Consider the following 26,369-nt stretch of genomic DNA (forward strand, 5'->3'; position numbering starts at 1 on the left):
GGCTGTGTTATCCACATAAGAAAGGCTGCTTACCATCATAAACGTTCGCACCACAGGACTGAGCAGAACAGCAAAAATTAATATAATCCCATCTAAGTAAGTCACAGTGGTTCACTCCAGTAAGGAGCATGGAATCATCATATTGTTCTTATAATTCAAAGAATATTACGAAAAAATAGTTGCTATCATCCATACGGAACTCCAAGGGAATCATTTAGGTTTGTTCTCCGCCCCCCTTAATAACCTCTTGCATATTTCACGACGTTTCCTTAGACAATGCACAAATACAGTACTAAGTGGACACCAACACTTTTAGAGACCCTTCTAAACATGTTTCGGACATTTTAAAAAACAGTGTGGAAATGCTACAGATAAATAATGGATCAGCCTAAGCAAACTGCCTACAGGAGAGTGTTAAGAGTGCAGAGCACTGCACATTCCATCGAAATCTATCCTGAAGTCTGTAAATGAAAGCATTAATTGTTAATGGCTACCCTCAAGCAATTAAATTCTGCTTTTACTTATAAGGCTGCATTCACATTTCAGTATTTGTAACTACAGCTAAGCTAGCTTTTTACCTGGCTAGTTCAGAGACCAGGACGAGAGCGGCTACGGAAGCAGAGAACTGAGTTCGGTCTACCAGGGCAGAATCTGCTCTCTGCTTATGTACCCGGTACCTTTAATTTGAATGACTGAGTTGTTTTTCCCACGTGCCCCTGAGCAGCCCGTCAGCTGGCTGCACGGCACCTCCCTCTGGCAGCCCCACGTTCTGGGCACCTGAGCAGCAGGACCTGCTCCACAGCCCTCCCGCTTGGGCACAGGGGGTCTTCACCTGAGAGAGGTTCCACTGCGCCGGCGGGTTCTGCTGCAATCCGTACTTGTTCTGCGGCGTGACCATCTGTCCCACCATTCCACCTTGAGGTCCGACGACGTTCTGAGGAAGTCCCATCACACCAGTTTGTGTAGCACCAGTAAATCCGTTGGGCATTCCCATTCCTACCACGCTCTGTCCCATGACTGGCACCGACTGTCCCATCATGCTTCCCATCATCCCCGTTGCTGCAGGCACAGGGACTCCCATGGCTGGGAAGCCTTGGAAATGAGTTGACGGTTGGGTGGTAAAGGGCATGGAAGACGACCCCATGAACATGCCTGCATCAGAGGAGGGAAGATGTCAGCGAAAGTGTTCTGCGATTTCCTCCCCCATCCCCACCAGGCAGAAGTGCACCAAAGTAATTTCAGAGGATAACTTTGTCTGGGTGTCCGTCAGCGCTGTTCATTTAGTTTCTGGTAAAAGTGAAAAACAGCTTAAAAACTCTCACAGGAAAGGGACTCGCCACCAGCGGTGAGCTGCCAAAAAGAATCTGGCAGATCCCTGTGGTGAGCCCGAACCTTGTAATTGCTGCATCGGAGCTCTTTGCTTTCCTACAAACACAGCTAAAACCAAGACACGACAGCTCTGCACTGATCCTGGCAGCCTGCTGTTTGCACAGCGGAGACTCGCACCTTAAGCAACGATGAATTAGATCTGAATTCACAATCTTTCAGTAAATTGTATACTTGATAATTTGAACAGCTATAAATAAATTAAAATCACATGCTGTTTTCTTCTTTAGCTTCTGTATTACATTTCACTTATTTTCTCGTTTTTATAAATGGTAAAAATAAAAATCCTCATTTGAATATAGGTAGCAGGGTACCCGACCTTAATTTTCGACTTGTAGGAGATAACTATTCTAGGTAAAGCTTAAAACAGGACTGCACCGAAACCTTTACACACGTATTTACCCGGAGCATTTTGCTGCTGCATGGTTCCTGTGCCATACAGTGACAGGATGGAGTCTTTGGAGAGTTGTTTCTTTGCCGACTCTTCGGATTTTGTTGCTGGCTCAGTGAACAGATCAAGATCCCCCGACGCCGCAGACAAGGAGGCAGCTGCTGGTTTAGTGGAAGCGCTCTGGGAAATAAAGGTCAAGACAGACTACTGCATGAAAGCAGCAAAAGATGTTACGTTAAATATTTACGGTACATCCTCACTCCTGAACCAAATGAAAACCAGTTCACGTACAGGAATTAACTGTCAGTAAATGAGGATTTAAAAAGATGAGCTATGACCACAAAAGCAGTACATACGACATGGAAAGAAGACCAGATGGAGGTTACAAACCACGCCTAAAACTAAATCCTCAGCCCGCTCCAAGGCGTAGACGTACAGATTACTCATTCCTGTTGCTCCTACATTTTTCATCAGCGAGAAGCATAAATCATAAGCTGTAGTTAGATTATGAAAAATAATTAGGAAATCAATAAGGAGATTACAATTCACATCTCATTAATCCTCTCATAGGCAGAATAGATTAGAGAACAGCTAAAACAAAAGATTAAGTGCTTTGGAATACACTACCACAGCTAAGATGAACAGTTCTTCTGGAGAAAAGGCAAAAGCAAAATTTCAGTTGATCTACTTGAAGTAGTAACATTTCCAAAATGCATTGTTTATAATTGCCTTAGAGTTCTTTAAGCACATTTCATTTATTGAGAGCACATTATTACCTAAAACTTACTGTAGTCTCCCACTGAAAAACTAAAATACACGCAAACTGTCAAGCTTTTTATTGCTCTTGCACCAAAATGTTTTGCAAACAAATTCAACCCAGGTGTCTTCCAGTGCTGTTATTTTGCTGCTCACACCTACACACAGTTCCATACTGGGGCTTGCCTGGCTGCTAGCCAACGCACTGCCTTCTTCCTGTATTTCTTAAAACACACAACTCATCCTGCTACCAGGAGGAGCTTTTACTGCAGACCAACTGCATGTGCATTGAAAAGGAGCCAGGATTGCAATGCATACCTGAATTACGGCTTTGTTTCAGCCCAGCTAAGCAACCCCCGACTGCTCGGCGCACACCTGCCTCGTCCCACCGCACGCGCGCGTTTCAGCTCCTTCCCACGCGGAAGAAAGATCCCCCTCGCACTACCACCCCGGACGAACGGGATCTGCAACCCATCTGTTCATCAGACAGACACGGTGCCACCCCAACACACGCAGACACGGTGACACGCCTGTATTCTTGCTTAAAGCAACAACTCCAAACTTCTCCTGGTTTTGCTGGCAGGCTGCTGACCACGCCCCAAATAGCCCACCGATGTGTGCGAACCCCAGCATGCAAACACTCGGTGTGTGGCTTCAGGTAGCACAGCTGACTCCCGAAGTGCTAAAGGCACACGAAAAGCTAAAAAGCTCAGTGTTGTCAGTTGGAGGGAAAAAAACCTGCAGCACAACTCTGGTACCAACAAGAAGTCTTACAAGGAGCAGCTGAGAGAACTGGGGTTGTTTAGTCTGAAGAAGAGGCTGAGGGGGGACCTTATCGCTCTCTACAACGACCTGAAAGGAGGTTGTATTGAGGCAGGTGTTGGTCTCTTCTCCCAGGTAACCAGTGATAGGACGAGAGGCAATTGCCTCAAGTTGCTTCAGGGGAGGTTTCAATTGGATATTAGGAAAAATTTCTTCACTGAAAGAGTGGTCAGGCGTTGGCACAGACTGCCCAGGGAGGTGGTGGAGTCCCCATCCCTGGAGGTGTTCAAAAAACATGCAGATGTGGCACTTCAGGACATGGTTTAGCAGGCGTGGTGATGGTGGTGGGGTGACGGTTGGACTTGATGATCTTAGAGGTCTTTTCCAACCTTAATGATTCTATGATTCTACACATTGGCCAGAGACCACCAGGAGAAAGGAGTGCAGATTCACATTGTTGATGGTGAAAAATCTCCAAAACTGCTGTGGAAAGGCAGGAGAAAAAGAACAAGAGATGGAAACTCGGTGGCAAACGAAATCCCTGCATTTATTCAACAGCCGATTTGGGCCACCGAGGTCACTAGACCCCAGTAAGCAACAAAAGGCAGGGTGATAGTACTACAAGGGGAAAACAGACAGAGCAAGACCAGGAGTTGTTCAACTCCTGTGACACCTTCTCTCTGGCCAACACACACTTAAACTACCACCTTCCTTACTCGCATATTAAAAAAGCTACTGCCTCTTGCTTGTTACTGACAAAAATTTGTGATTGCAAAGCAAAATTGAAGTGTTTTACTGGGTAGCAGGAAGCCCTCTCCATTTGAGACAACTCTCCGTCAGCACAGCATAACCACTCTTTGAAAGTCCCAGGGTTGGATTTAACACCACACTCAGGTAAAAGCCCATCCTAAACAGCAGTGTTTGCGTGACCATGCCCGGGAAGCCCCATGATCGAGTTCTTCAAGAGGCGGCTTCCACCCTGCTGCCCGCGCTGCCGCGACCAGGGGGTTTGCTTTTCTCTAGAAGGGAGAAGAGCTGACACATCTGGGTTTGCCATTGTTGTTTTTTTTTTTTAAATAAATAATAGTGTCAGAGAAACTGTTCTCATGTGGGATGAACCACAGTTTGGAGCATCTCTGCATCGACAAAGTACTGGTACTACTGGTGCTTTAATGAAATAAAGCAAACTACTTTGTGTGTGCACGGAGGAGGAGGGAGAGCCGAAGACCTGGAGGACTGCTCATCTATTGCATTTACGTTCTAAGATTAAATGTTCGTTTAACGTCTCTTCATTCAGTTTGGTTTTGGAAGATCCTGAGAGGGGCCCAAGCACTCCCTGAAGCGTTCATCAGCTAAATAAATGGAAGGTAACCCAAAATACATGGCAAGAAAACAGCAGGAGGCACTCAAGGGAAAAAAATAAACAAAAAAACCCCCCCAAAACCCACCAACACTGACATGATTTTCACGTATCTGACATTGTCGTGCTACCCAAGACCTCTGTAAAAACACGCCTGGCACACACACAACAGCCTGCCTTTAAGAAAGGCCCTCCAACAGCCATTACAGCAAAACGCAATGCTCATTGGGTGGCCAGGGAATGTACTGCCCTGTGGGCCCATGTCAGCCTAACAGAATTTTTCAGAATTCCTGGAAGCCATCCCCAACGTGCTTTGTGTTCATGCACAGCCAGATAATACCTACCCAAAGGAAGGTTTCACTGTGGAATACTGGTCAGATGTGTCAGGACCACAAACACGGCAGCCGAATCTGCCACTTTACACCTGCCATCTGACTACACCAACAGCACATGGCTGACAAGAAGTTAATACATGAGACCTTAGAAGTATTTTTGTTTTGGGTTTTAATTCCCAAAAGAATGCAAAACAGCAGGTAAGGACATCCTCATGACATAATAAGGACATCCTCATGACATAAGGACATCCTCAGTATTTTCACAGAATGTTTGGGGTTGGAAGGGACCTCTGTGGGTCATCTAGTCCAAGCCCCCTGCCGAAGCAGGGTCACCTACAGCAGGCTGCACAGGACCTTGTCCAGGCCGGTCTTGAATATCTCCAGAGAAGGAGACTCCACAACCTCCCTGGGCAGCCTGTTCCAGTGCTCCGTCACCCTCAGAGGGAAGAAGTTCTTCCTCATGTTCAGACGGAACTTCCTGTGCCTCAGTTTGTGCCCATTGCCCCTTGTCCTGTCGCTGGACACTACTGAAAAGAGTCTGGCCCCATCCTCTTGACACCCACCCTTCAGATATTTATAAGCATTTATAAGGTCCCCTTGCAGCCGACTCTTCTTCAGGCTAAACAAGCCCAGCTCCCTCAGCCTCTCCTCATAGGAGGGATGCTCCAGTCCCCTCATCATCCTCGTAGCCCTCCACTGGACTCTCTCCAGTAGCTCCTCATCTTTCTTGAAGTGGGGAGCCCAGAACTGGACACAGTACTCCAGATGAGGCCTCACCAGGGCAGAGTAGAGTGGAAGGAGAACCTCCCTCGACCTGCTGGCCACACTCCTCTTGATGCACCCCAGGATGCCTATGGCCTTCTTGGCAGCCAGGGCACACTGCTGGCTCATGGTCAACTTGTCAACCACCAGCACATCCAGGTCCCTCTCCGCAGAGCTGTTCTCCAGCTGGTCCACCCCAAGCCTGTACTGGTGCACAGGGTTGTTCCTCCCCAGGTACAGGACCCTGCACTTGCCCTTGTTGAATTTCATCAGGTTCCTCTCCACCCAACTCTCCAGCATGTCCAGGTCTTGCTGAATTGCAACACAGCCTTCTGGTGTATCTACCACACCTCCCAGTTTGGTGTCATCAGCAAACTTGCTGAGGGTACATTCTAACTCTTCATCCAGGTAATTGATGAAGAAGTTGAACAAGACTGGACCCAGCACTGACCCCTGGCGAACTCCATTAGTTACAGGCCTCCAACTAGACTCAGCGCCGCTGATGACAACCCTCTGAGCTCTGCCATCCAGCCAGCACACATACCATTATCTCCTCTGCAGTCTCATTTACAACTCTTTCTTCAGATTTCCTTTCTCTAGAACTTCAAATATTTATCCTTTCATCTAAACTCTGTCCAGCTGGCCCATTCTGACTTTGAAGTATGATGTCCACTCTTCCACTGCGCTCCAGCTCATGCATTTCCAGCACCAAGGAGAGGATAATGTCTCCTCTAGATGCAATACTCCAGTTTTTCACGTGCTGTAAAAAACAAGTAATGTTTTTTCTGCTAAAGTTCTGATACTCCTGCAATTTTTCTTTTGTATATTGAGTTTGTTGCCTCCTTCCTTGATTAATGAATTCAGCCCTGGGTACCGGGCTCAGAAGTACAGTGACTGCCTGAGCAAGAATTTTCAGTGTGACCCCTAAATGTAGTTTGGTGCTAAGTACCGGCAGTTGTCAGTGGACTCCCCAGATTCTCAGGCTGTACCGACAGTGATAAGCTGGGAGGGTACAGGCAGACAAGTAATCAGGAAACAAGACGACTTCCCATGATTAAACAATGACAGTCACCATGAACAGAGTCAACTCACGTCCCCCACATACAGAGGAAGGACTTCAACTTAGCTTTCAGAAACCTCAAAATTTCAAGAGGGATAAAAGAAACATAAGCAGAAGCAATTCAAACTCATCATATTAGAACAGGACTAACCACATCTCCACTAAGATCTGGTTAAATAACATTCATAGTAAAGCAAACATCTGCAATAACTCTTTTTCCATTAAAAAAAAGAGGATTTTGACACATTATCATCACCACAACTTGTTCAAAAGTTGAAGCTTGTCTGCTGATCTATGGCAACCACACTAGGTACACACACCCGGCCTCAGGGGAAAACGAGCATGTAGAGAACATCCAGTTACCTAAAACACACTGCTACTTTCACATGGGAGTTTGTCTTGAAACAGGCGCGAGGAACATCTCAACAAAAATCTATTCTTGTAGCCGTTGAACCAATTCTCAGCTCCCAGTACAATGCAAATCATGCACACACACACACACACTCCCCAAAACCCCCAAAAAGTGTAAGTTCACTGGATTTTAGTATCCCGCTAGGAGAAAGGCATGGTAAATGCTGCTGGAATTGGTACTTTCAAACCTCATACCTCGCAGTTCTCCCCTTCGCCCCCTCCCCACAAGTTTCAGCGCAGAATGAAGATCACACTTTTGCTGGAAGACATACCTGTACAATGTCTGAAATTAAAACCTGGCTAAAACAATTTAGGAAATTGTTTGAAGTACAGCTAAGAATGACAGACCTTTCTTCAGTTCCTAGACCATGTTTGGCAACGAAGAAACTTTGTTCTAACAGCTATAATTTAGCTATGCTCACTTCACATGAAAAAGCATCACTGAACATACAAAATGTCATTTTTTTCTTTTCTTCTGTCCACAAATACTGCGTAATAAGTAAATTTATAGCATATGCCTTTTGTCTAGCTTTACAGTAGGAGCTGGTTAGGTTAACTCTTCTTAATGCCCCCAAGTTCGCTAACAGGCAAAATTCTAGGAAAAAAGTTACTCATTCACATATTGTTCTCTACCAATCTTTTACAAATTCAACAGTTTTTATTAGCATCCAGATATACAGAATAGCAGGAAGAAATATTCTAAGTGTTTTTGAAAACTGTAATAAAGACACATATCTGAGAGCAGAATAAAAGTGCATACGCTCACGAATGCTCAAGTGACGTCTGAAACAGGAAAAACAAATGTTTTCATTTTCATTTGAAAAATCACATCTTGGCTACATCAATGGTCATAAATCCTAAGGTTTGCAGACATCACACTGTTGCAGTCTCATAATAAAACATTCAAACAGCCATTTCTGTGCTCCACAGTGCCATGAAAACATGTGCATTTAGTACTAAATGCTGCCTTTCAGGTTAAGCTGGAAAAGAAAAGAAAATCAATCCTGTGAAAAATCAACAGTCATACATTGCTTCTACAAACCAGCTCGAAGAGCACCATTAAATTCCCTTCTCTTTAGAGGTTCACAAATCCCACTGTGGCACTTCACAAGCACCTACTACGCAGAACATCATGTTAAATATCTCTGGAGTGAGAAAGCAAGCTCAACGTGACCCGGCAATGTGTGCTGGCAGCCCAGAGGGCCAACCGTATCCTGAGCTGCATCAAGAGAAGCGTTGCCAGCAGGGTGAGGGAGGGGATTCTGCCCCTCTACTCTGCTCTGGTGAGACCCCACCTGGAGTCCTGTGTGCAGCTCTGGAGCCTTCAGCACGGGAAAGCCATGGGCCTGTTGGAGGGGGTCCAGAGGAGGGTCACAAAAATGATCAGAGGGATGCAACACCTCTGCTGTGAGGACAGGCTGAGAGAGTTGGGGCATTCAGCCTGGGGAAGAGAAGGCTGTAGGGAGACCTTACAGCGGCCTGCCAATACTGGAAACGGGCCTGCAAAAGAGCTGGGGAGGGACTTTTTACAGGGGCATGTAGTGACAGGACGAGGGGTGATGGCTTTAAACTGAAAGAGGGTAGATTTAGATACAAGAAAGAAATTTTTCACTGAGGGTGGTGAGGCACTGGAAGAGGTTTCCCAGAGCTGTGGCTGCCCCCTCCCTGGCAGTGTTCAAGGCCAGGTTGGATGGGGCTTTGAGCAGCCTGGTCCAGTGGAAGGTGTCCCTGCCTATGGCAGGGGGGTTGGAACTAGGTGATCTTTGAGGTCGCTTCCAACCCAAACCATTCTATGATTCAATATGCTTTAGCAGCCACTGCATTATTTAACCCACCATCAACCACCACCATCCAGGGAATCACCCTTCACTTTTTTTTCTCACTCTTAAATATTTAGCCTTCTTTTGGATTTCCTGTATTCTACAGCTACATCACTCGTTTAACCAGCAGGTCACATCGCTTGTTCACAAAATACGAACAACAGAAGGCTGAAATTCTGAAAGGTCTCCAAGAAGACTGATTAGTCATGTTGACAGTACTCCAAAAAACTTTTTTCCTGAGCAGACAGTAACCACATACAGGAGTCACTTCCAGCTTCAGAAAGGCAAGGAAGGGGGAAAACCAGAATGCAACCCTATGCATTGTGTGTTACCACCACTGGCCCACTTATTTTGGGGCCAAGTGGAAACTTCACGCTTTTACATTTGAATTTACTCAATTTCAACCCAAATAGGATACATTAAAAAACTCAGTGAAACTGGAAATGAGCTACTGCTTTTCATATCTAGCTCTACAGGTAGGTTCATCTCGATGAATTTTGATACAAGGCAGTAGAATAGCAGACAAGAAGCTCTCCTATACTGTTCTTTCTGGTACTTTCAATAGAGACTTCCACAAAAGCCAAGAAAATCTACACCAGCACTTTCCTTCCAAACCCAAACGCATGTCTACAGCTCATTTCCCTCGCCATTTATGAGTGGCTTAAGGCATGGTGGAAGCTTGCTCTATCTGTAGGTTTATGTCTAAAAAGAAATGTGGTTTCAGTCTCTAAAACCCTACCTAGCATGCTGCACAGTCTGCCCTCAGCAACAAGTAGCAGAAGGGAGAGTAAAGGATAAAGAATAAAAAGTACAATCAAATCTGCTGAACAACATGGATATGCTTTGAGGTGATCACAACGATCAATAGAACATTTGGAAACAAAATTATGATATGCCAGTTCAATCACAATTACTTTCCATCATTATCCTTTCCATTTTATGTATTATGAAAACTACCGGATAAGGAGAAACAATGACATATGACAGGTCTCAAACCATCAATTCAAGAATACATCCAGTTCTTCCTGCTTCAGCTGAGACAGAAAGCCCTATGCAAAAATAAGCCTCTAAATTACCTTACAAAGGCCCCACAAATGGGGAGGTTAGCGCAGTTCTCCTCCAAAGCCTCCTTTCTCAGAAGCCAGCCTGGGTAAGGAAACCTGCACATGTGCATCCCCATCTCTGCCAGCCACGTTCAGCACCAACACCTCCTTCTTTGAGGCTGAAAGCTACTTTGAAGTAGCTGTAGCTTTAAGCATTGTCTTTGTGCGTCCCAAAGCTGCCTTTCTCGGCTGCAAGAGATGGCAATGGGGTGTCTTCCAAACTGCCATGGCTGTGAGAGGGGGAGCGGGCCAGGTGCAGGGGTTCTGCTACCTGTCCTTGAGGAAAGACAGACATACAAGTTCCAAGGTGAGATAAAAGACTGATCAGCCCAGGAAGCAATATTAGTTTTTCTTCATATCCATTCGTGATTTTTGAGTATGAAACTTGAGACCCCAAGTTTTCAGCAGCTCTAACACAGAAGCATCTGCAGTAGCCTTTTCTAAATATCAGCACTGCAAAGCAATGAGGTCCTTATAAAGTATGACTTAAAGGACAATAACCTGAGAACATCAAGTAAAAATACACTCAGCAACACCTATTAAAAAAAAAATCAAGACAAAAGAATATAAATTAAAAGAAAATATGATTACCATCACCAGGGTAAGACAGAATCCAATTTAGCTGGATAACACAGGGAAGATTATCTCCTAATTCTATATCCAAACAGCATGGAAGACTGAAGAGGTGAGAAAAACACAGCCATTACAGCTAAAGACTCTCCAGTCACGAGTGTTGAGAAGTAAGCAATGCTTTCTGTGTGAATGAACAATTCCCTGAAGGAAAATATGCATGTGCATGCATATAGTTATGCACACATATAACCAAATAAATTTTACCTGAGCAGGAGTTACAGCAGCTGCTGGTAAAGGATTAGAGATCATTGGACCAAAGATATCCAGGTCATCATTCAGTGCAGTGACAGCAGCAGTGCCTCCATTTGTAACAGATGCTTCAGCTGGGCCGTCTTAAAAAGACAACAGAATCACATTTAAAGTGAAAATTGTAAGTATTTTAAAGCATGAGAATAACTAAAGCTGCCCATTCCCTCCTACCCCACCCCCACCAAAGATGCATTATATTTCAGAGGTAAGACATTTTTCAGACTGTGATAATGTTCAGATTTTGTAAGGACTTCATTCCCTGAAGAGCTGGTATACTTGTGTGCTTCGGGGAAAAACCCAACCCCAACCAAAACACTTACAGACTTCCCCAAGGACAGCCACCCCAATTTATCAGAACACACCATTCATTTTTCAAATGTCTTTTTCAAGCACACCAACTCTCTGAGTGAGGATTTAAACAGATCTCAGTCTCACTAAGAAGGCCCCAACTTGGTAGCTACGCATCAGACAAAACACACTGTCTGGATTCTTGAATTAAAATGTCTATTTGAGAATCCATAAAGTTATTCTCTATACGCTAATTTACTCATGGGTACAAAATTAAACTTTGCATTAGGAAAAAAGTCCATCTTTCCCCTTTTTCAAAAGTACTTTGCACTGACTTTATTCTATAGCTCCACACGAACACCCCTGCCAGGCACACTGGGCTCAGCATCCCCAGGGACCTACGGCTCTCGCTCTGTACAGAGTTAACCTTCCACAGCCTTCGTGCTAGCAATTGTCTTAACACATGAATACATTTAGTGACCTAGGTGAAAGTGAACGTGTAGGACAAAAAAAAAGGGCTGAGGAATTACATTTTTAAGGAGAACTGCAAGAAAATACTTTAGAAGATGCCAAAACATCACAAAATGTGCTAAAGGAAGAGAGAAACAAATTTTCACTTGATTTGAAGCTGGCCAAGAACAAGTGCCAGGAGTTGGCTAATAAGTTTTATTCCTAAGCATATCACAAATGGGTTGCCATTACACAGAGCTCAACAAACACAAAGTTGAGTATGGATTCTGCTGAACACTGCAATGACCGCATAGTGTTAACTGCAAAATTAAGAAAGCTTATTTAGAAAAAATAAAAAGTTAAGTCCCTAAGTGTCCAGTACTCACTGCAGAAGTCAGACTTCTCTGACAGAACAAGCTAGCTGAATTAAGACAAAACTCTCTCTCCAACCGAAACATCACTGTGATAACTGGCATGGCTGTTTGTACATCACAGGAGGACACGTATTCTAAAATCCCTAGATTACAGTACACTGAAAAAACTAGCACTAAAATCATAACATAATTTCTATTTAATGCTTTAGTATGTTTCAAGATGAAATTTCCTTCTAGCTGCATGTGTTGTATTCACTGTCCTCATTATTCAGAGTAAGTTTCTGTAAAGAAAATTTTAACTTAGCTAGCATCTGCATTAAAGGATTCAGGTTGATTTGTCTGTTTGTTTGCTAAGTCACACAATTACACATAGGTAGCTAACTTCAAATATATCCATCAGAAACTCCTGACATAAATTTACAAACATAGGAATATATTCCAAATGTAAACCACAACAGAATACGGATCACCACTTTTAAACTTTAAAAAAACATTAAGGACATCAAAAAATAGTTACTATACTTTTAAGAAAAACAGTCACTTCCTCTTTTTACTAAGCTGTAAGAAGTGATTTTCCCGTGTCCTACACCCATGACAGTTCTCTGCCGGAGTGAAAAGGTCCGTGTGAAGAGCAGAGGTCAATCACGGGAATATCAGCATTAACTGTTTAGGGGTAGCACATGACACAGATGTCGTACTACCACAGCGAAACATGTCAGGCTGAAGGCAGGTTTAGGCATACTAGTTTCTAGAACTCTAAAGAGGAGAGAAGTGGTCCGATTAGTAAAGAGCATAGCTGAGATGCAATATTTAATTAAAATCAAATCATAGGAAGCTTCCAACACTTCTTTAAAATAACACAATTCCACCTCTCACATAATTGCAGAAGAATTGCTATTTCATTTTTCTAAGAAAAAAGACATAATAGAACAGAAGAGGAAGTTCATTATCTAGAAAGAAGCTCTCCTTTTGCTCTCCTCTACTTTTTTAAGAACACGATTAACTGACAGACTAGAGCAAGATTTGTCTCCCTGCACGTCAAGTATTATAATTCTCTATTTCTTTGTTCTGCCACATGCAAACTCATTGCAGGTGGAGACTGCCCTTCCCGGCAGCCCTGGATGTTGACAAGTTGGAACAAAAGAGCAGAAACAGTAGAAAGCACCGGTCACTTCACCAGCCTGGAAATCACTTGACTGCGGGAGCTACCACAGAAGACCAGCAAGATTTTTGGCTGCTAACTCACAGGAGAAGGCACCGCATGCTGAAACAACCCGTTCAGAAGATCAGCACTCGGAGATGCCTTCTCCTTTCTGTCTGCCTTCCAACTCCGACAGAAGGTGGCCCCCCTTTAGCTGCCTTGCATCAAAGTATTTCTTTAGTTTAAAGACCGTCACTGCTGTATATGTGAAAAGTTGACACAGAAGCCATGAATGTCAAAATTTGACAATGTGGAACACCTCAGAAGCGACCACCACCCAGGCATATCCAAATTTGGTCTTACTGTAGAGACGCTAGCCTTTGCGCCTTGGTATGTGTAGGAAATGTGGCACAGCTATAGCTACTACAGAAACCACAACTTTGAACTGACTTCAGTACATGTAAAATCCCCAAAATATTTTTTAAGCACCTACTGCACCGTTTTCATATGGGAAATTATGAAACAACCAAGCCAAAGGATGCTGGCTTGCAATTCTTTGAGAGCTATATGCTTGCTTTTGTGACTACTTCAGACACACAAATGATTTTCTACTCTAATTTAGCATCAGTGGCAAGCAGACCCAGTAACAAGGACCAAAATACTTTGAAGTCAGGAATACGAGGAGGAGAGAAGCAAGCGGCATTCACAAGAAACTGAACCTCAGCAAATGCATTTATTGCCCAAACTTGTGCAAAGTTCGCGGGGACAGCTATGCTGTCTGTCTGCAAGGACTAAGAAAGACCCAACTCCACAAAGACAAAATGGCCATGGGAACGGCTCTGCAACGTTACATCTTCTGTGCTAAGCAAACGGTGGGCGGCTTGAACACCGACCACAGGAGTGAAGCCACCAGGAAACTGGCCGAGGTGGCTACGGCGCAATTTGACTTTGCTGGGAGGACTGCCACCTGCACAATTCTGAAACGCAAAGCTCCAAACTCCTCTATGATTATGACAAAGCTGCCTACATCTGGGCTACAAAGGGCTTCCCCTTCCCTTATTTCTGCTCCGATGGACAGAAGTCAGTGGACAGCAAAATGACCATTTGTAAGAATCTGCTCCACCATCCCATCCACACCAGTGCTTTGAGGTGTGCGCAACCAAATACGTGGGCAAGTTAAGTCACAAGCTTCTTTTGAGGTTATTCTGCAGACAGGCAGTTCCAAAAATCTCTCCCCAAAGGCTCACTGTTTCAGATAAATTTAGGAAGGTACAGTGCATAATTTTCATGCAAAAGGATTGTCTGGAATTAATAATTTAGTGTTTTCATTTTCTCCGTGAGGCACAAGTGTTATAAAACAAAACCCCTCTTGTCATATTCCAAAGTGGTTCAGTTTCCCTGAATGTTAAAAAGCTTAACAAATAAGACTGAAAATTTAAATGTAATAGTTTACCAAAACAAGCACTTCGCATACTGAGAATATTCAAGGGAGAACACATCTGGAAGAACATATTTTTCAAGTATTTAATATGCTGCTTATAAATTAATACTATGAAAACCCAGGTTTTTGACAGATTGCTTTTGTAAGTGTTATTTGGTAGCGTACATACCTTTCACCTCTTACTGAATTTTACACTAAAAATAAATATTCCCCTGTCTGTATCAGTCCAGAAACCAGACATACTGAATTACTGTTTACAACACAGTTTTAAGCCTGTATGAATAGCATTAATAGGTGACCCTGTCTTACTGATATCTCCAGAATGTAATGGTTATAATATTTGTATCTATTAAAAACCGACTCCAAAAACATTTTTCCCCCATGAAACTAAAAGATTCGAGAAAAAGCTGAGTTTCAGAACATAGAAGAAACCTAATAGTGTTATCACTCCAGTTTATTACTTGTAGCAATATTAGTATCTTCATTTTAGCATATATATATATATATATGCAGGTATACACAAACTTGTACTTGAATATAGTATTTCACACTTCTGTACAGAGATTATAGATATTCTCAACTGCAACACACCAGGCCATGGATTAGGATATACATCTTCCTTTCCCTCCCCATTTTAAAATATTTCTGTAACATAAAAAAGATTCTCTGGTGGAGTTCCGAGTTCTAAATTATTCCAAGTATATTACTTCTCACCCAACTTCCCCTGCCTACCATTAAAAACGGTGTAGAAGAGGTGGGGTGTATCTGACAGAAGGGAACATGGCTGTAGCCCTTCCAGGGAACAGGTCAAAGTCAGGCGAAGTTCTACAGCCTGTCTGAGTATTTTGAGAAATGGATAGTTTTAACCAACAGGATTCTTACGATGGAGACCATCACAGAAGTACTTCGAAACAACTAACTTTTAATCAAAAGTACTTCCATCCCTCTTCTGGAGAAGGCATCTGCGGCTACGAATGAAGTACTGGATGTGGCAGAACTCACTGCAACTGCAGCGTAGGCCAGGCAGAGCTTCCCTGCTCCGTCAGAGAAGGTAACATGGGAAGTCAACAGATGCCGGTTTCCATTGCTGCTCCTAGCTGGGGTCCCAAAACTTCTCTTTTTATATTTATGACAATATGACAGATAATATCCAACTGCTGTCTGCCATACTGTGCAACAGCCGAGGCTGCTTCTGCCTTCAGATCAGGAAGTCTTGCTTAGGGTGATAGGAGGAACCAAAGCTATCCACCAGGATGTAGGAAGTGAAGGGTTCCACTGAAGTTTACCTTTCTAGTGCTTTTCTGCATATATTTTATTAATGCCCCATGTGACAATTTCCAATTCAGTGCTGCCCTCTGTTATGAAAGCTTTCACACACAGCATTAACCCTTGGTATATTTATCTGTACCAACAGTGACAATGACGAACAGAAGAGCTTCAAAGGAGCAGCAAGAAAGGGAAATATGAAGAAAGACAAGCTGCTCTTAAACTTCGCATTATGGTCATGAAACTCCTTTTCTATGGGGCAAAATATTTACAATAAGATTGCTTCTAGGCTGCCATGTATTTTTCTATGTACAATCATCTATGGCAGCCATACTAAGACTTGCAATGGAGGGACAGAAGGTGATTTTGAAAATGCATATGATTATTTATTACACCAAATTATTAGAAAGGCAGTGCTGAGAGAAATAATTCAAAACTTTAAACAAAATCTTGTGCAAAGATACAAACAAGGTTTTTCTGTCCCAAATTACCGTGGAATTATTTACGGCATTACTAGAATTTTATTTACTGTTAAAACCCTTGCAGAGATGAAAAAGCATTCATAGGGAGGCTATTTCTCTATGATACTTATTAAAATAAAATGTGGAAAGCCAGAAAGCTAACAACGCTGCGTGCCTCAAGTGGTTGTAAACGTTTTCATTCTGGGTAGAAATGTTACTTACTTAAGCATAATCTTAACATAGCAGCAATATTATAAATGTTAACATGTATCTATATATGCACACATGATATTTAATACTCATAAATGTATTTTTATTATTTCTTAAATGCAGCTTTCCAACTTATGACCAACCACACTGCTTCAGTACTTACTAGACAGTACTGACAAACGTACGTTTCTCAGACATGCAACATTCAGCTACATTTCACACCATGATTAAGCTGTCAAAACTTCACAGGATTCCTTCAGAGAACATTTCCCCCACAGAAGCAGATAAACAGCTTTTAGCATATCATACTTTACCTCCAACCACGCCAGATGAATGCCCACACATCACATTCAGTTAACAACAACAACATAATAAATCTCTTTTCTCCTGGTCATCCATTATAACTTACTCCAATGGTTATTCCAGAATGTGCAACTGTCTATTTTATGAAGGGCAGTTCTAAACATGGTAAATGATGCAGAATATGTAAAATGCATTCTCCTCCTTTCTGACAGTTATGTAAGGTACTATAGTTTAAAAATATTTCATTTTTTTCTGTATGCTGAAATAATGTCTAAGTGACATACCTTGACAAACAGAATGGTCAAAAATTGCCTGTATAATATTCCAAGAAAAGATTCCCACCATCATACACAGGTATCACAAAATTTTTTACAAGTATTTTTAAAAACTGTCTTTATTTACATCAATCTGGCGTAAGTGGAGACATCTTACTTGTAAGACAAAGCCCCAAAATATCAAGCAGCACAGAGTGCACTGGTAACACCAGAGGGATGAAAATACAGCACTGCCAATGACTTCACTGCTGAAGAACTTTGGTTGACACGCCATGACCTTCAAACTGAAAAACGTTTCTTACAACTCTCCTATTAAAAATTAATGTTATAAAATCCCATGTTATTGATTTTAGCATCAATTTTAAGTCCCTACATATTCAACAGGGCACACTCTCAGTGTGGACAAGATCCAACTAATCGTAGAGACCATTTAAAAAGCTGCTTCAGTTTCAGCCACAGAAACAGGCTGTGATTTCTTACAGCTCAGGAAGACAGGGAAGGAATTTGGGGTTGCACAGCAAGAACACCAACACTATTGCTTGTGGAGAACATAAGAATATTTAGCTTGCACATGGCCATTTCCCCACCTTTCTGTGTGTGCAGTATTGAACTGAAATCTACTCTGAATCAAAAGGCCAAAACCCACAAATGGTTATGTAGCTGGATCATCAAAAAGTGAATATCCAAACATGATCTTAATAACAAACCCCCTGAACAGGAACTCAAGAGAACCACATGAATCTATTTAAAAAGGCTCAGAAGAAACACAAACATGGTAGTACAGTCATTGAGGATATTATGCCTCTTCTGCCATCAGAAGATTGAAAGATACAATTTGCCTAGGCATATTATCTGGAGAACTTTGCAATTTGTAAAGAAAAATGAAAAACTATTACTTTTAGGAAATTATCTTGTCTAGCTACAATTGCCACTGGGTAAGGCCCTTCTCACAGGGTGTCTACCTTCTGATGAGGTCACTATTAAAAGCCATCTGAGACAAAAAGCAATGACCCAAAGGTTAACCCCATATGCAAAGCTAGCACTGAGGCTTACTCAAGAAAATACTTTGCAAAAGGCTGGGCTGCTTTGAAATCCAAAATAATTCTAGCATGAATTGTGATTCATTAAAACTACTTAATCTGCTATCACAAGCGATTCTGATCTGCCCTAGTAAAAGAGACTACTGTTCTTCGTTTGCAGAAACAAAGTCCTAAGAGAATGAATCCTCATTAGAAACACGTCCACTCAGTAAGAAGAATGAGCTATGCAATCATATCCGTTTTAATATTGTTTGATATGACACATCAAACATCTTCATCAGCAGTGTGCCGCTGCAGCAGCAAAGGCAAATGGGATTCTGGGCTGTACCCGCAGAGGTAGAGATGTGATCATCCCCCGCTCCACTCAGTGCTTGTCAGGCCACTCCTGGAATCTGCGCCCAGTTCTGGAGTCCACAACTCCAGAAAGATGCAGACAGACTGGAGAGGGCCCAAAGGAGAGCCACGAAGATGGCTGAAGGGCCGGAGAACCTGTCCTGTGAGGAAAGACTGAAGGAGTTAGGTCTTTTCTCCCTGGAGAAGGCTCAGGGGAGACCTCACCACAGTGAGTACTCCAGTACTTGCAGCACTGCTACAGACAGGGTGGAATCTCTCTCTTCACAAGGAGCCACATGGAGAAGACAAGGGGCAACAGGTGCAAGTTGCACTGGGAGAGGTTTCATCTCAACATAAGAATGAAATTTTTTACAGTGAGATCAATCACTGGAACAACCTCACCATGGATGTGGCAGGCCCCATCACCAGGGGTTCTCAAGCTGTGATCGGACAGGATGCTCCAGCTGGATGTCGGACAGGACAATCTCACCTAGGCTCCCTTTCCCATACATTGGACCGGATGATCTTTCAAGGTCCCTTCCAGCCTGGGCTATTCCCTGGTTCTATGATATATTGGGTTGAAGTGATCTTTTAATACTCTCTGAAGTAGCCTACTGCAGGCATTAATTAAGACAACTCTCTAAATGAATTGTGCAGGTCTGCTTTCATTAATACATAATCTCATTTGCAGCTTAGCGGATTCCAAGCGATACTAGCTTACTACACTGTCTTTCAATTTGTTATTTAAACACTCCATCCTCTAATATTATGTTTTGTTAACATACAAATTATAAAATTTGCCCTTTCTATATCTCACTATGCTTCCTTACACTGGAGAAGCACAGCTGTTGAACACCAATTATAATACTCTTTCTACTGTATATTACCTCTCAAGTTAGCCTATGCAACCCGAGTTCACTACCATATCATAGCACAGTGTTACCAAGATTCTTTTCAAATCGTGACTAAAAGGATACAGAAGCCTGACAATCTCAGAAGCACAGACGGATTAAATTTTAGTTCTTAATTAGGTTGTTCGTCTGGTAAAGGAAAATAAAGGAGAATCAGCTTTCCATTAAGTCTGAATTACTTCTGTGTTTAATAGGTTCATTCTACATCCATGATCTAACTTCTGCTGTGTTAATTAAGAATTGCTTGCCTATGATAGCAGATTACTTGGAACAAGATATGGATCACAACACATACATAACTGGAACAAAAATAGTATTATACAGCTACTCTAGATCCAGAGGGAAAATAACATGCATTCCCAATGACAGTGTGAATGCTAAACCAGGGAAGACGTTTATTATTTTGCTGCAACATTATTAATACCTTGAAACCAAAATTTAAAAAACAATAAGACATTTATCTACAAATTCAGTTTTCTAGAATAATTACATCTAAAAGACTTATCAGCCTCTTCCAATATCCCATAAAAACTACGTAGAAATGTAAGAATAACCATTATATTGATATAAATTGAGTTTTCCAATATTCACCCACAACTCCCTGAAAATTTTCCTAACAATGAACAATAAAAGGGATTAAAAATCGTTATCATAATATTTCATTCTTCCAGTTCCATTTTAAGATTCCATCCAATGGAAAAACACGCTTAGAGGAACACTAAATAAATGAAGGACAGATTTTATGAATATGGCCTTCAACAAGCAGAGAAAAAGCATAAACCCACAACAGTACAGCCAGACAGTACAAATTAATTGATTCGGGTCCAAAGTAGTTTATTTCCAAGACAAATACACAGTTACCCACCAGTCAGAAAACAAAAGGTATGTTAGATAAAAATGAACAACACTGAAACGCCCAATGTATTAAGTTTTACAATATGGACAACAATTAAGTTTTGTCAGCTGCAGTCAGTTTACTGTTCTTTTTACTAATACAGAAAATTTGAGATATAAGGTGTTTTACAGTTACATAACTCAGATGACCTCAGCATCTTCATTAAGAAGTACGGTTGTACCATAAACACTGAAATAGCACAATCCACGAGCCCTTTGAAGATCACTTTGATAACTTCCCCTTCCCACAGGAGCTCATTACTCTCCTTAGCAAAACACAAGTATTGATATAAACAAATCCCTATGGCATTTTCCTTTACAGTATCAAATTCATATAGACTGAATCTTATCTAACTATCAGCAAGCACAGAGAAAATAAAAGTATACTTATTAAAATGTAAAATGAGGTATCTGTGTTTGATTGAAAAACAGGTAATTATGTATTTCTTACCAAGTCCTAAGAGGTCAATAGTGGGTTCTGATGACTTTTTTGGACTTGCTTTAGCCTCTGATTGCTGATCCTCTTTCTTCTGTGGCTTGAAAGGAAAAAAAGAAAACAAAACACTAACACAAGTAACCTTTCTGAAAAAGATACAGTGCTTAAAAATTCCCGTTTCCGATGCTGCTCCAATATCAGAAATGAAAGCCCTTTTCCATATTTGTTCATTGTAATGAATGTGATTTGTAATGAAATAAGTAGCAGTTACGGTCATAAGGAACATGGCACATGACTAAAAAATTATCCCTATGCCTTCCATGGTATGTAATCAAGTTTTAAATCAATATAGGCTCCAGAATAGGTTAAAATAAGCTGAAATCTTAAACCAAATCACTGCATATCAAGCACTATGCAAAAGGCTGTCTATAATTTGATTTACTGACTAATTTTAGCACCCAAACTTTACAGTTCTGCAGCGTGAAAGAGAAAAAATTTCCAGTTTTTAAAAGCTTAAATTTAAAAATTAGAAACTGACTAGTGGCACTACTTATTCTTCCTGAAAAGAGCATCTGCAGAACATTTAGACTCTATAGATGCTATGCATAGATGGACATAACTGTGTTCACAGTCTTTTCCTTTGCAAACCTGAAGAGAAATAACAGTATTTTTCTCCTTTGAAAAAGGGATCTCCTAGTCTTTTCTTGCCTAGAGACTTCGACATGTAAGATAGTAACGACATGAAATTAGATTGTGAAAATACCTTCGTAAATCTGTTTATAGTTCTTCTCATACCAATATCAGGCAGATCACCCGAATCCATGAAAACATCAATTTTTAAAATGAATGCAAACTGGTTTGTAGTAGTGACACGACAAATGCATTCTCTTGCATGCATTTAATATGCCTTTATCCCATACTCATCACAAAAACATGAAGTGGATTGGTCCATCAGTGAGTATAGGCTTTAACTAGAACAGCAGTTACCAAATAACAGCAGTAGAGCACGGCAGGCTGGGCATCGGGCTGACACCAACACAACTGCTTCACTCCCAGCTTTATCACCCCCATACCATAGCTTTGACAGAGTCACTGCATCTCCCGATGTTGCTGAAGTTATTAAATCTTAGTATTTAATATTAGGAGAACTGTACAGCTCAATGCATGGCTAGAAAGTTCTCCTTGTTTAGGTAATCCTTTACTTTCCTCCTGCAAACTGGGAATAAAGAGTAACAAGCTTGGTGTTTGTAAAGAGCAATGAGGAAAATCAAGAGTATTCAAAGGTGGCCCAAGCGAACAGAAGTTTAACATACCACTGACACTGCTCTTCGCGAGCAAGCCCCCACCAAAAACCTCCAGGAAAGAGCTGCAATGAACTGATCTCCATTTCTACAGCTACAGGGAACAAGTACCTTCACACTCAGACTGGTCCTTGCTCATCTCCAAGAGAAATGCTTGCTTCCTCTAGCCAAAAATCCTTATGTTGACTTTACACACCTCATTCAAGAACAAATTTGTTTGGGAAACCGCCTGCTGGAAAAATATTCCATGGATTCCCCGATTCTATACTGGATGACAGCTTTCATCTTTGAGTATATGATCTGAAGAATAGCACCCTGATTCCAAATGCTACTCCATATTGCAGACAAAAAAACCCTTATATTTGGTATGAGAAAAAAGTATGGTTTTTGAAAGTACATTTTTGCATAGCAAGAATTTTTTAAAAGTAACCATTCAAAATAAAGTCTTCTACAACTTGGCATACCTCAATAAATACGCCATAAAACTTAAATTATTATTACAAACATCAATTAGAATTAATAATGAGTATTTCAGAACAGAATTTATCATAAAAACGTGTGTCTTTGGTTCCTCTCCAACTACGTAAGGAACACCGCGGATCACAGAAGCTGTAAAAAGAAGCGTTTCTGACATGTTGCTTGATTTCATAAAATTGACTTTTTTCTGCTTAAACAGCTTAACAATTCTGAATATGGAACCACCACTTCTTTAAACTGGAAAACTGTTAGAATTCTATTAAATGTGCAAATTTTCATTACTCCAGATTAGGTTTGTGATAACTACCTAACAGCACCAGTTCAAAGTAAATTAAAGCATTGGTTTAGAACGCAAACTTTTTACAGAAACCAAAACAGTTTTGCATACATTAGTAAGAACTGAACAGACAGAGTTCAAATAGCATCGCAGAATCATAGAACAGCACTCTTCCACTTACTACTGTAGCAAATTAATCTCATTACTGAAACTAAAAATTTAAAACCCTAGTAAGAATAACCTACTTAGGTCCTCTGTTTTGCGAAATGAACATTTTCTGTAATTATTAAATGCATATTTCTTTTTCATCACTCTCTAAATGAGAAAGGTAATGAAGATACAAGGTACAGAAATATTAATTTTTATAAAAATAAGATCCTTTAAGGTACCCTTTTCCAGTATCATTACTGTATTTCTTGATCAGCACTTTCTTTCCCATTTGGTCCCTTGCCAGTACATAAACTAATAGGTTTTAAGGTCACTTCATAGTTATTTACCTTAAGAAAGGCTGCAAAAATATTTTCAAGCTTCTTAGTACAGCAAATATTTCTAGACATTAATACTGCATTCATTTCTCTGATGGAGATGTTCTCCTTAAAGTAGTGTTCAGTTTTTCCTTTACAGCTCAACAGTTTTCACCAAAACAATAACCTTCAGTCTGAAAAATGGAGCGGGGGGAAGCTATCTGTCACCTAACAATTTACCAATACTTCATCTGCGCAACGCTGGTCACACAAAGCAATAATCAGCAGCTGGAACAAAAAACCTTTCGTCTTACCCTTCATTTTCCCTGATCAAAACAAATGTCAGTTGCTGGAATTTCCTATCCTCCTAGCTGAGATTTGAACCAATTTTAAATTCAGTGTGCATTTATTTCTGGTTAAGATGTTGCATGCCACTAATGAAGAGTTTGGTGCAAATTCAGAAGACACTTTTTTGGTCGCCAAGGTCTGCCATGATTCAGAGATCTCTGAAGTCACCTGCACTTAGGCATAAATTAAATAAGGTTGGCACTAATGTGCTGAGTTAGAACACAAACCTGCCTGCAAGCAATTACTCTTAAATTAAGAATACCTAAATAAACCACTCTTACCATGCTATCTTTTTTTTTAAGACAGTTTTGTTCTCTTTTTGGCCCCATGGATCTCGGGCTGCCTGACGGCACTGCGGTCCATCTCAGGAAGGTACAAGGAAAAGCAGCGTCTTACTAAAGCATTTGCTCAGTGTCTTACTAAAGTCCCTGCTCATGGCAGGGGGGTTGGAACCAGATGATCTTTAAGGTGCCCTTCGAACCCTTACCATTCTATGATTCTACGATTCTACTTACTCTGCTTCTACAGCAGACATTGTGGCACATCTCTGGGGCTGGAGCAGAGGACCTCTAGAGCTCCGTTCCAACCTAGTCAATTCTGGCATAAACAAGGCGCTGTAACTTTCAGAGAAGAGCAAAAAGGGAAGTCAGCTGGAGCCACTCAAAAATTTTATTCCAAATCACAGAGGAAAATATGATGTTTAATTTCATTCGAGTAGTTTTGCTCCAACAGGACTCATACATGGCTAAGCTTGATGTCGAGAGCGGTCTTTTGAGATGTTAAAGCTAAGTATTGCACACAGCGAGCGCAGAAGTGTGCAACAGGAAAAAGCCTGCCTAACAAGGCAGTGACATTTCTTAAACTTCATGTTTAATTTAGTGTTGTGCTTTATCTAAAAATCACGACATTCTGTAAAGGTGCAATACAGCATGACAAATGCTTGGGAATCCTGCTGCACCAAGATTCATCTCAGTTTCTACTGCCAGTCTGCTTGACTCCCACAGCAATTATTTTTAAGTATTGACACCAGTACTAGATAAACTAGTCTTTGCTGAGTCCTTTGGAAAAAAGCTGCATAAAAATAGGAGACTAAGTAGCATTAAATAAACTAAAAATAGTGCTAAACATCTCCTATTAAAAAGACAAGCAGAAGGGAACAGGTACACAATTTTGTGCATTTATTTTCAAGTGCAGCCTTCAAGGTTATTTGGGCTACTATTTTTTTTTTTCTTTTTACGACATTCAAGGTTGGCTTAGCAACATACGTGGTTTTATTGAGTGAAGTACGTGGTTATAGCAATTCCTAGATATATTTACTTCGGGTCATATATTAACAGCTTCTCATTCAAAATCATTTTTATGGTACTAGTACATTCTTCTGAAACACCGCTCTTGCAAACAGCAGAGCATCAAAACATCTTTGATATACAGGTCTTGCATTTCCATTTTTCACAGTTGTCACTAATGGCCACTGCACTACTCTTCAAGATTGTTCTCACAATGGAGCATCTACTGAAACCAAGCAATGTTGTTGACTTTGAATTATTCTGCGATTACTGAAAACAATTTATTTGCAAATATAACTGAAAGAAACTGAGGCCAGAACAAGCTTCTAGGGAATCGATTCTTTTCCGTCCTCCACACAATCACCTGCTTATCTAGTATGACTTGGAATGTTCTGCCTTAAGAAAAACAGCCCCTGTTTTGAAAAGAGCCACAATAACCCATTTAAGTAATCCCTTGATCCGCAGGTATTAGGTACTTCTGCCAACTTAAGGATGCAAGCAAATAGTTAACCTTGCAACCTCTTGTAAATATTTTCACCTGTAAAGCACATCTCTTCAGTAGAGGAGCAGGAACACACTCGTATTCAGATCTAGCACAGGCATCATAAATTTTTGCCATCATGCAGATGACAGGTAACTGGGATACAGCAAGCCTTTACTGGTTTTTATTTTTCCAATGCTGTTCTTTAACCTTTTACCTAAGTATATTCTTCTGTCACTCCTACCTTCAAAGGCAAAAAGGAAGATCCAGGGAATACAGGCTGGTCAACCTCACCTCGGTACCTAGGAAGGTGATGGAACAACTAATCCTGGAAACCAATTCTAGGCACATGAAGAACAAGAAGATGATCAGGAGGAATCAGCATGGCTTGACAAAGAGGAAGTTGTGCTTGACCAACCCAATAGCTTTCTATGATGTCACAGCTGGCTTGGTAGATAAGGGGAGAGCAGTGCGTATTGTCTACCTTTACTTCAGTAAGGCTTTTGACACTGTCTCCTGTAAGAACCTCATAGAGAAGGTGACGAAGTATTGACCTAGATGAGCAGACAGTGAGGTAGACTGAAAACTGTCTGAATGGCCAGATCCAGAGAGACCTCAGCAGCTTGGAGAAATGGGCTGAGTGGAACCTCATGAAGTTCAGCAAGGTGAAGTACAAAGTCCCGCTCCTGGGGAGGAGCAACTCCAGGCACCAGTACATGCTGGGGAATCACCAGCTGGAAAGCAGCTTTACAAAAAAAGATCTGCGGGTCCTGATGGACACCAAGTTGACCACGAACCAGCAATTTACCCTTGTGGCCAAGAAGGCCAGTGGTATCCCCTAAGCTGCATCACAAATGTTATTTATTGCCAGCAGGTCGAGAGAG

The 26,369-nt window shown here is 41.4% G+C and overlaps 1 protein-coding gene across 3 annotated transcripts in view; it reads right to left on the reverse strand.

Annotated features, from left to right (window-relative positions):
• The window catches only part of SMAP1 (small ArfGAP 1), a 98,886-nt gene that overhangs the window by 2,447 nt on the left and 70,070 nt on the right, over positions 1-26,369 (reverse strand). For all 3 annotated transcript variants that reach the window (XM_075414568.1, XM_075414569.1, XM_075414567.1), the window contains 4 exons: positions 20,867-20,951; positions 10,984-11,111; positions 1,789-1,957; positions 833-1,152 (listed from right to left, as the gene is read on the reverse strand). In XM_075414568.1, the coding sequence (XP_075270683.1) occupies positions 833-1,152; positions 1,789-1,957; positions 10,984-11,111; positions 20,867-20,951 (702 nt within the window). The remainder of the gene's footprint in view (positions 1-832; positions 1,153-1,788; positions 1,958-10,983; positions 11,112-20,866; positions 20,952-26,369) is intronic.

The sequence above is a fragment of the Opisthocomus hoazin genome, chromosome 2, assembly GCF_030867145.1.
Source record: "Opisthocomus hoazin isolate bOpiHoa1 chromosome 2, bOpiHoa1.hap1, whole genome shotgun sequence".
In the NCBI taxonomy this organism is placed as follows: Eukaryota; Metazoa; Chordata; class Aves; order Opisthocomiformes; family Opisthocomidae; genus Opisthocomus; species Opisthocomus hoazin.